General features: G+C 42.1%; 1 protein-coding gene across 1 annotated transcript; it reads left to right on the forward strand.

Moving 5' to 3' along the window:
- The first annotated feature begins 630 nt into the window (after window positions 1-630).
- On the forward strand, window positions 631-11,359 carry stim2a (tromal interaction molecule 2a). Its single transcript, XM_080462770.1, has 12 exons — window positions 631-764; window positions 3,303-3,433; window positions 4,622-4,733; window positions 4,817-4,928; window positions 5,029-5,144; window positions 6,414-6,588; window positions 6,692-6,869; window positions 7,025-7,186; window positions 7,294-7,394; window positions 7,475-7,728; window positions 7,958-8,138; window positions 8,278-11,359. Exons 1-12 carry the CDS (start codon window positions 644-646, stop codon window positions 9,788-9,790), a joined length of 3,156 nt encoding a protein of 1,051 aa, XP_080318896.1. The 5' UTR covers window positions 631-643; the 3' UTR covers window positions 9,791-11,359.
- Window positions 11,360-11,770: the final 411 nt, after the last annotated feature.

Genomic DNA, 11,770 nt, shown 5'->3' on the forward strand with positions numbered 1-11,770 from the left:
GACTGGAAGCCTCAGTTCCGCAGAAGAAGCGTCACATCTCTGTTGGGAAAGAGTGACAGCTAATAGAGCAAAGAACTGGGAGTCCAACTGGAGTAAGAAAGGTTTGCTTATAAAAGAACAATCCAAAGAGGCTTCTGCAGAGGACGAGGGACACAAGATCACATACAAGCCTGCAGTGCCTTTTTTTTTTCAGGCCAAAAGTTTTCATTTAATCTTCATCTTGGCTGTTTTAGAGCGGATTTTCCACATCAACATGGATCAGGCTGAGGATAAGGCCTCCTGCATGTTTCACCTGTACTGCTTTGGATTAAATATAGAAGAATAAGTCCTTTTTTCTGGAGTACCACCAAACCCTTTCCGCACAGTTTTGACGCGCCGTCTTGCAGAGTTTGGAGAAAGTCTTCGCAAACCTCGTGCGCTCTCTCCTCTGGTGCGCTTACCGGAGCGCGCGCGCTCGTCCCTCTTGTCTAATTTCTCAAGTGAACATTAGTATCACATCTCGCCCAGCCTGCACCAGTAATAGCAACACAGATCGCTTGACACCTTTCGCTGACTGACCCCATGTTCTATGGGCCACGCGGTCCTTCTCCGTCTGCTTTGAAGCGTTTTCCTCCTCTGTGGACTAAAAACGTTACCGACCATCATGATCCCGCTGTCTCCGCTGGTGCTCCTGGTGCCCGCCGCGCTCATCTTGGCCGCTCACGGGGCCGGAGACCTCCAGGGGTTCACCTTCCCCGGTGGGAGCGCAGGGTTCGACCCTTCAGGTATTTGGACACGACGCCAACGGGTCGGAATCAAAACAGAATGAAAAATATCGACACACATCTCGTCTAAGGTTTCGCATCGGCATTTAAAAATATGTCCTGTCATCAAACACAGTGAACAAGGAGACGTGCACCTCCCCTGCTTTCTACAACCAACTGTCAATTATTTATTCTCTTAACTCATTTCAAACGTGCGTGTTACAAGATTAATTCTTACATAGTCACAATTGAAGAATGTCATGCGGCCCATACTGCTTCAAACTACCTGAAAACAAAGTGGAACACACGTTTCCAGGTGGAATTCAATTCTAGATCATGTATGACTCTTGCAAACAAAAGTGACATTTTATAACCAAGAACCCTTTGTTTCAACCGTTCAATTCTTTCATACAGTTTCCAGTCTTGTAGAATGAGCTCCCACACATCTGTGGAAAGGGTTAAACCGAGGTCCTGCTGGGACACCAGCAACACAAACAACACAAACAGATAAACACACGATCTTATTTCCCATCACATTGACATGAATCATTTCATTTCTGAAGATATTACTCTCTACATCAAACCTTAACTATGTCATAATTTTATAACCTAAGCTAAATATTTCCCTTTTCATTATTTAAATACTTTTTCATTCAATAAATACCTTATGTTAGGCATTTCAACAATGTGACTGTGTATGAAGACTTATGGCCTGACAGCATGAGTGATATAGCTGCACACAAACACAAACACTCCTCTGAGGGCTTTTGCATTCACTACTGATACCTAATAGCTCACCCAGCTGAGTGGTCACGTCACTTTACAGAAATTCGAGTTTCATCAACAAGGAAAGGGTGAGTATCATATTCAGTACCTTTACAGAACTCCTCTGTAACTGTGGCAGTGACAAGTCAAAACAAGTCACTCTTCCACAGGTTTTTCGGTCCTATTGAGCGCACCAAGTAAACAAGTGTCAAAACTTATTAAGAAATAAAACACTGGTGTCAGTTTGCTGCTGAGAATTTAAGATCCACTGTTTCTCATTCCTAAATCTCTCCTTCTAACACGGGCAAGGAGCAGCTTGTGTTACAAAAGCTGCTCACTGGTAGATTTAAGTGAGCGTCTTTCACCACTGGAGCATCCAAACAGTCACAAAGACAAAAATGGGCTCTGACTCAGAAGACTGACAGATGAGGGAAAGCTGTGCGTCAACTTCCCATGCATTCATGTCCCTACCGTAAACTTAAGCCAGGAACACGCTGTACAACTTGAAGCCTAATGAGTGCAGTTGATTTGCCTGTGACAACTCCCCTGGGTAGTGCAGCTTGATCAAGTACATTCTATAATACGGTCATCATCAGAATTTGCTTTTGCATTCCAGGTTTGGGCACTTTTGTTCTATTGCCACTAACTTCAACAATAACTTGAGAAAACTTGCTATTGTCTTTGTTCAGTGTCATTTACCTTTTACCCTTTAATTAATCAAACAATTTGAGTGTCACAAGTCAGGCGTTAACTTGACTTAGTAAAATTCACCACAACATAACGGAGAATTTAATTCTTTCTGTGAAATGGGCTGAAAGGGTTTTGAATGATTGGTGAAACTAGACACTAAATGTTTTAAATACTGTAAAACAGCACCGTTCATTCTTGACAATGGAAAGAGGTAGTGTCCAGTTAGATGAATTGACTTGAACTGAATTGAAATAAATTGAATTTGAATATAGGGCCGTGGCTATATATTCAAATCAATTTAGTTGTTTTATATAGGGCAAAAACAGCATTGGCATCTCAAGTGTTACACATGAGACACAGGTGATGGTGGACAGGCTCAGAGACGGGGAGAGAGAGACAGACAGTGAATGACAAGAGAAGCTCAGTGCAGTAAAGGTCTTCCAACTTAATTAGAAAAAGGTCCTGAGTGGTCTGAACCAGCCTGAGTTGTATTGTAGTGGTTGGTACTGTGTTATCAGGGCAGCAAGGTCCTTTTAATATTCTGAGCCGCAAGCGTCCTGTGTGGTTTGCATCTTCTCTTTGTGCTTTTCTAGGTTTCTTTCCCGAATCCAGACTTGATTATTAAGTTAACTAGTTACTCTAAAAGGAGAACCGTGACTCCAAATAGGCAGCATCTGTGTGTTACTTTGAGATGCACTGGCATAGAGCAGACACAGTCACACACACAGTTGGTGTCACCAATTCCCTCATACCTGATTTAGATGGTGTAAGAGATACCAGAGTAAACACCTGCAAATACCACTGAGATGGGACTCAAACCTGGACCTTCATTACTGCGAGGCAACCGCCATGCAGCCCAACGTAGAACTCATGAATGAATAAATTCAGTCCGAGTCTTCCCTCTGATGTCAAAGCACAGTGTAAAAACAACAATAAGACATAAATGGACCAGTGTGACTGGTTCTCTGTTATAGTCAAAGCACAGTTGCATTGCAGTAAGTGGACACCACGACTTTGTTGCTGAATTAGATATTACGAAACCTAAAGGTCAGTTTTTCTGATAGACTTGTTTTGACGTGAAAATGCTTTTTTTCCACCATGTAGATCCCTGCATGGTGGTGTCTCCACCCTGCATGAGTGAGGCCGATCGCTACAGCTTGGAGGCCCTGCGGAGCATCCATCAGATGATGGACGACGACCAAGATGGCGGCATTGAGGTGGAAGAGAGTGTGGAGGTACAGAGTGCTCTTTTCTTGAACCTCTAAAGCTATTTTCTTGGTTTCATGCCTTGTGTATGCATGTTCTTTCATGCCAGAGACAGACGGGGTAAAGCAGTGCAACGACAGGTGTCCTGGCTTATGTCAGAGTCAAATGCTCCTTCAAGGATAGCAACAGTATAACTTTGCTTTTGGCTCGGTGACAGAACTGGATTGCACTAGTAGAATACTGAAACACTAGTGACCTTCATAGTCATAGTGAAGAGTACGTCTCCTCTTAATGTTTTCTGACTCAACTTTCAAAATTATCCATATGCCAGTTTGATGTCGCGTCTATGAAATCCTTGAAAAGAGATGCTGGCCCATCACACTACCTGAGTGCTATACCCATATTGTGTATGACAGTTACACATTGATCGTTATAAAGCCTGACATATTACATCTTTATGCAAACAGTATACCGTCTAGATTTTCTAAGATTATATCAGATTTGTACTATATTATGTTCTGCTATGGTCAGATGATGTGTTGAGTTGTTTTCTTGTTGTTTTTTTAAGAAAGATTAATACCAAAACCAATACTGGCCAGTGAACAACTGCACCAAAAATACTTTACTATTTTATCTCTTCTAAAAAAAGGTGGTCATTTGTAAATGTCTTTACGACCGCATTTCTTTTGGTATGTGTGTAAAGGCCTGCTCGTTGTAAGCATTTACATTTGCACAGGTCTAGTTGAGCCATTTTGTTAATTCTTTTAGCATTTCAGAGTTCATACTCAAACAAGTCTGTGGTGTGTGCCATAGATAGTAAAGTCAGAATTCTAGAATGTCTTTGCCGTCCAGAATGCCGTTCGGGGATACAGTATCCAGGGGCTCGGGTTGCCGTTGCCATAGAGATGTTGGGGACGGGGTCTGGGCTCGTCAAAGTGTCAAAATTCCTCTCCCCATCATACGAAGCTTTTGCAGCCAAGGCGACATTCCAAGACAGCGCGCACGCACGCAAGCACATGCAAATAAAAAGGCAATCTCAAACCAGCCGCAATTTATTTCTAGATTGGAATCCAAGCACATCAAGCACTGCAGCCACCCAATGGTTTTTTTCGGACAGAGATGATGTCAGGTGCTTGTGATTTGTACCACTGAGAACAACATGATCGGAAAAACACTTTGATTTCAGTCAATTGTTTCACTCTTCCCTGGTGTTGCAGTTCATCATTGAAGACATGAAGCAGCAGCAGACCAACAAACACAACATGTTGCACAGAGAAGACCAACACATCACCGTGGAGGAGCTCTGGAGGGGATGGAAGTCCTCTGAAGGTGTGTGCATGTCCCCGAGGTTTTGTTTTTTGTTTCTTCATTCGCGTCCTGAGGTATCGTGCTCTAAACTTCTTTCCTTCCAGTACACAACTGGACTCAAGATGAGGTGCTCCGCTGGCTGAAGGAGTTTGTTGAGTTGCCACAGTATGAAAGAAACTTTAAAGACTTTAAAGTCAATGGAAACACACTCCCCAGGTGAGAGCAACCTGTGGAGATTCTCCTGCTTTTCACCGTCAGTTAATTTTAAGGCGCACATCATCACAGAGCTTGTACCGTCCGTAACATCTGCTTGCAGGATTGCAGCTAATGAGCCGTCATTCCTGAGCGGACATCTGAGAGTTCAAGACCAGAGAGACAAACAGAAACTCAACATCAAAGCACTGGATGTAGTCCTGTTCGGACCGCCCGCACGTGAGAACAAATCCTCTGCTTTCCTGCTCGTGTTTCTTTTTTAAACTGTTCTGCCTATTTACCTCTTCAATGTGCATGTCAATGTAATTCTATTTTATTTTATTTAGATAGTGCTGAATACATCACAGCATGTTACAGAAAAGAAAAAAAACCCAACATGAGCAAGCACAGGACAGTGGAAAGGAAAAACTCCCTTTTAACAAGATTAAACCTGCAGAACCAGGCTCAGAGGTGGCGACTTTCTCTGGTTATGGTTCCGGTTAGGGCAGGGGTGTCAAACAAATAGTCGCGTGGGTCAAAGCCATCCCGGAAGATGCTTCAATCCAGTTCATCAAACCACCAAGCAAAATTTCAAAGAAAACTGATTTTTAAACAGATTTATTAAGAGTTGTAGCCACAACACAACACAACACAACACAACACAACACAACACAGCACAGCACAGCACAGCACAGCACAGCACAACACAACACAACACAACACAGCACAGCACAGCACAGCACAGCACAGCACAGCACAGCACAACACAACACAACACAACACATCACATCACAACACAGCACAACACAACACAACACAACACAACACAACACAACACAACACATCACAGCACAGCACAACACAACACAACACAACACAACACAACACAACACAGAACAGCACAACACAACACATCACATCACAACACATCACATCACATCACAACACAGCACAACACAACACAACACAACACTGAGACCCGATCTGAGATATCGGTGAAATATGCATAAAGCAATAGGTATAGGAGAGGTATATATATATATATATGTATATAAACTGTATTTTGCACCAAACTGTTTCATTAAAATTGGCTTTATGTCGAAATTGAAGTCATTTTCAGTAGTAATTGTTTGGTTTGGTGAAAATATGGACATTTTCATTGTGTATGATCTGTGCCACAACAAAGGAAAACTTCAAATTTTACATTTAAAGACTAATTTTGCACTTTTTTATCGGTTGAGCACACTCAAGATGAAATTGGGCTTGTATGTGGCCCCTGAACTAAAATGAGTTTGACACCCCGGGGTTAGGGGATAGAAAGAAAGAAAGAAAGAAAGTAGGACAGGAACAGAGAACATGTGTAGTAAATCTTTATTGCTTTTTATAATAAAGACAAAAAATAAAGTTGGCACAGAGGCTAAAGTTGTCTGTGTATTTCTCCCCTTATGTTCATATAGTCACTGTGCATCTTTTACCAGTGAGATATCCTGACTTTCTATTTTATTATAGGCCCTCATAATTACATGAAGGACCTGCTTCTCATTGTGTCCGTGGTGATGGGAGTGGGAGGCTGTTGGTTTGCCCAGTCTCAGAACAAAGCCAGCAAAGTCCACATTACCAGGATGATGAAAGATTTAGAAAGTCTGCAGAGGGCTGAACAGAGCCTTATAGACCTACAAGAACAGTGAGTATTACGCATTTGCTTTCTTCTCTTTTGCTTTTGCATATTATACTCGGAGTTGACTTTGCTTAGTTTGATTGAAAAATGAACATTCTTATTTGCTCAGGCTGGAACGAGCCCAGGAAGAAAAACGTAATGTAGCAGAGGAGAAGCACAACCTGGAGGAGAAGATGAGAGATGAGATTATGGGGGCGCAGGAGGAGGCTTACCGTCTGCACGAGCTGAGGCAGGGAGCTGTCACTGAGCTCAGTCGCCTCCGATATGCAGAGGAGGAGCTGGAGCAGGTACACATGCCGATTAGTGGAAGGAATCCCACAAACTCTCGAGACACCTGTCACTTCTATATTGAACGATTAAAACGCATTTGAAATACTTAAAGGAATGGATTTCATCTTTAACCGACACGTGGCGTGTCCAACGTCTGATGTCACGTCTTTAGATCCGTGGAGCACTAATGCAGGCCGAGAAGGACATGCAGGCGAGTTGGAACGTCTCCGAGGTTCTTCAGCACTGGCTGCAGCTCACCCATGAAGTTGAGGTTCAATACTACAACGTTAAAAAGCAGAGTGCAGAGCTTCAGCTTGCCATCGCAAAGGAAGAGGTAAAGGATGAATCCAATAAGTACAAAGGAAAAAAAAACATTGCGGTCATACTGAGAGGAACGTTTTAATTCGGTTGAGATATTGCTGACGATTTGCTTTCTCACAGGCAGAGAGGATAAAGAAAAAGAGGAGTTCTGTTCTGGGGACTCTTCACATGGCTCACAGCTCCTCTCTGGACCAGGTCGACCAGAAGATCTTGGAGGCAAAGTGAGTTATGCGCTCCGCTGCAAATTATTGCGTGTTACACGTTATCATAACGGTATGATAACATTTGTGTTTTTCCAAAGGAATGCATTGTCTGAGGTGACGGCCTGCCTGCGGGAACGTCTTCATCGCTGGCAGCAGATTGAGCTGCTCTGTGGCTTCCCCATCATCAGAAACCCCGGCCTCGCAAACCTCACTGCTCAACTCTACTCGGAATCCATTACTTTGGGATTGCCACGGGTGCTCCAACAACCTTGTTCATATCACAGCTCCATTCACGGATCTATAGAGGATCTCTTAGAGGAGCCTGCTGTGCCAATCCTACAACAGAAGCCAGGTAAGAAACAAAAATGAGGTTTTATCTCTCATAATGTCTGTTACAATGTGTTCCGTTAATCATCGTGTGCTGTGTAGTAAACGAATGAACTGAACTCAGTGTTTGTTTATATTTGATGTTGTATGATAAAGACTAAGGGTACATATTCAATGAGATCTCTACACCACTGTCTGTTATCAATAAATATATCTGGTTTTACTTATTATCTAAACTTTGGCCTCTCGTCCAGCACTTAAACGTTCTCCTCGGATGCGGGGATCTGCCATATGTCGGTCGCGTCGTTCAGGCGTCATCAATCAGCCACCGGCTGCGCTGAACTCTCCAGACCCGGATCTCCTCATTCCCATCCGGGCCCCTTACACTGGCTACGATGAACAAGAGGGACGTTTTCTGAAAACGCTCAAAAAACAGTATGTATTCCTGTTTCCAGTTTCACTTGCCTATCCTGTTCATTTTAAAGAACCTTCAACATGTACAAGTTTGTATGTTTATCCACTCCCTGACTCTGTCCTTCTGGTTTTTGTTTTGTTCTACTTTTCTAACCATTAGAAATTCCCAAGAGAAGTTCACGGACTCGGAATACGTCACTCCACAGCCTCTCAGTAAAATATTTCCGAGTGCTACTGCTGAATGTGCCTCTCGAAAGCTCTATTACGATGAAACTGAGCCCCTTGCAGAGAGTTCAGGTACAAGCCCTTTGAGTAAAGAAGCAGAGGCTGTTGTTGAAGCTCCAGTTTGCAAAGTTTCCGTGGAAGAGCTTGAAGCTTCGGCGGACATTTTCTGTAGGAAGATGGCACGAGACAAAGCCTTTGACGCTTCTTTGGAAACACCTCTGCGGATGCCCACTGAAGAGTCTGCCGTCGATAGTACGACAAGAAAGATATCCCGAGACAGAAGTGAAGTTCCGGTGGATGTTGCGTTTCGAAAGGGGAATTCAAATGAGTCGGATGCAGAGCTTTCTCTCCACAAGGTAGAAAAAGACACAGTGGGGGATTTGATGGAGATCCCAACGAGGAATTTATACAGAGAAAGAAGTGACGCACCACTTGATGTCAGGAAGATTCTCTGGAATGAGCTGGAACCCTCGACAGGTGCGACGCCGAGGAGAATATCAAGAGACATGTTAGGAGCATCCATGGACAGCGCCTCAAGAAAGACGGCAAGAGACGATACTGAACATGCATTTGAAGTCAGAAGGGTTACAAGAGACGCAATGGGAATGTCCCAGGACACAGGTGCTTGGAAGCTTCCATGGAACAAAGGAGAATGCCATCTTGATTCTCCTGTGAGAGTATTAGTGAAGGATACCATGGTTGAAGCTGCCAGAACGCCACCGAGAAAGATATCAAGAGACGAACTGGAGTATTGCACTGACGCTGCTTCCATCCGGATGCTGCCCAGAGAGAAATTGGAAGCACTTATGGATACATCGTCCTTAACAGAGAAGCAGGAATTTGGTTTGGAACCATCCGCAAGCAGGAAGATAATGAGAAATGAACCCGAGATGCCTGCCGGTTCTCTCAGAAGACGAATGCCACGAATGCTGAGAGATGACATGGACGTTTCCTTGGACACTCCAACTGGAAGCGTCTCCTGGGAAATACTTGAAGATCCAATCGAAATGCACAAACAAGCTCTCCTGAGGGAGGAGTTAGGAGCACATGAGTCAAGTTCCTATCCGGGTCGAAGTCGGCAGCCAGACCTGATGTTGACCGCACAGGCGCCGTGGAAGTCCTCGTCAGACATTTTCTCCGTCGGTCCTTTGAGCCAACTCGTGTACGATGGCATCCTTGAAAAGTCGTGCAACCCCATGACTTCAAGCCCCGGCAGTCTCTCATCCTCCAATCCCAACCTGCCTCAAAACAGGCCGCAAACGGAGGCAGAGCCACCTCCGCGACCGCCCAGGGGCGTCGCTTCCTCTGTGGTTTCGCCAGCCGAAGGTAGGGAGGAGAAGAACAAGGATAAAGAGAAGGGCAAGAAATCTATGAAACTCAAAAATCTCTTTAAAAAGAAAAATGAGTCAAATTCAGAAAAGGTTCAAAGCGGTCTTCAAAAACTATGACAATCAGCTGTGAATCTTTTTTTGTAGTTTTTATTCATATTCTTATTCTTTCTTTTGAACCAGAAAGTGATGCGTTAGAAATGGTTGGGTGACAGTGAGCAATGAGAAAGCGCACTTTCGAAGAGCTTAAACGCAATGAATGGGGAAGAGAAACATGAATATAATGTCTCTATTTTCTTACTTTTGTGTTTAAGCACCGGAAGAAATTAGGATTTTAGTAGAAAATATTTTATATTTGAAGCTGATTTCACTTTGGTATGAAGTTTTATAGACACATGGCGAATAACCGTGTATTTTTATAGATGTAGATTCTTTTTTTTTGTTGTTTTTTTAAATGCTTTGCCTGTGGCTAAATAATGAAGAGTTTTAGTAATTGCTGCTCACCTGTATAATAGCAAAAAAATGCTATGAATCAAACCTGGAATTTATTCACTGCAGTTTTAAATGACTGTTGTTTTTTCAGAAAGAAATCAGGGTAATCACAGTCACAGTTTTTACCTTATAACACAATCTGTGTGAAACCTAACTGACTTTATTGTTTTTATTATATATTACATATATTTCTTCCATTTCTTTCTATAAAACTTTTGTTGGGCAGTTAAGTGAAAAGGTATTCTGCTATGTAATAATCCTCACTGTAGGACCCCATGATTGAAGAGATGATTGTTCCTTTAGAGCTAAATGGCTTCAGCTCAGAGAGAAAATGGGAGGTCAGATATTGTTGTCCGTTCACTGACAGTGATTTAAGATTAGAATCCCATTGGAGACCACCTGTTTTTGGCCAGTTAATCGATTTTAAGATTGATGTGGGACCTGAAATCTGGTTTTTATGGCACTCTACCATGTTTGGCACTTAAATGAGTGAGCACTGACGAGCACATTTTGCATCGAGGGAGAACCTCTTAGAAATGTTTTGTTTGAGGAGTTGTTTTTTTGTGTTTTGTGTGTCTTTTGAAAGCAGCACGGTGTTTTTGCGGGAGGCTCTGTACGGGACTTAAACATCCTCCTGTTTAAATCGATAGTCTTATCTCAGTAATCGACAACTTAAACATTATTATCACTACCAGATCATCATTATTATCTCCTGTGTACTTTTGTCACCACATGTTGCTGAAAAGAAACACAATTATCACACTGTTTCAGATATTTCTGACATGATTTGCACCTAAAATAACAATAGAAATTTAATCAAATTGTTTTTTTTTTCTTGGTTTAATGCAATATAACCCACATTTTGTGTTATTATTTATTTTTTGGGGAAAATGGTTAGCACAAATTAGCCATAAGCTCAGGAATAGTTTGCTTGCTAAAGTAGCAAGTTTGAAGTTAAAGTTAGTGGTATGTTAATGTTTCCTTTATTGTTTACAGGTGACAAAATCAGTATGTTGTTTTTCCCCTTCTATATATTTCAGAGAATTTCTTTTTTTTCTTTCTTTCTGAATTGACGTTTGTTTTTGTCCAATGACCTGAATGTATAAATGAAATGCAAATACAACTTCCCTTGTCTTAGAAAATGACACTTGGTGAATTGTGCTGTAATTTGATAACAGATGCAATAAACATGCGATGATAACCAAATGTTGTGCATGATCTATGATCTATGATAAAAACTTTCATAAAAAAAAATCCCCAAAGAAGAATCAAATCAAAATCTCAGTGTGTACAGTGTGTCGACTTTTTTTTTTTTTTTTAACTTACCAACATGTCAAAGTGTCCCTGAGCAAGACCCTCAAATTAATCTCTACAGATGGACTGAGCACTTTGCATGGCAGCCCCCTCCATTGGTGTGTATGTGATTAGATATAAATGACTAACTTGCAAAGCATATTGCTGGAAAAAAAAGAACACAGCGAAAAAAAACCATTTCGGACTGATTTGAAATTAATTATTTCATCTTCCTCCTCTTGCTTTAAAATACCATTGTCATTAAAGAGTTGAGCAGTCTGAAAAAGCCAATTTCACTTCAGGGGAGCTAACAAA

Source organism: Lipophrys pholis (genome assembly GCF_963383615.2).
Source record: "Lipophrys pholis genome assembly, chromosome: 5".
Lineage (NCBI taxonomy): Eukaryota > Metazoa > Chordata > Actinopteri > Blenniiformes > Blenniidae > Lipophrys > Lipophrys pholis.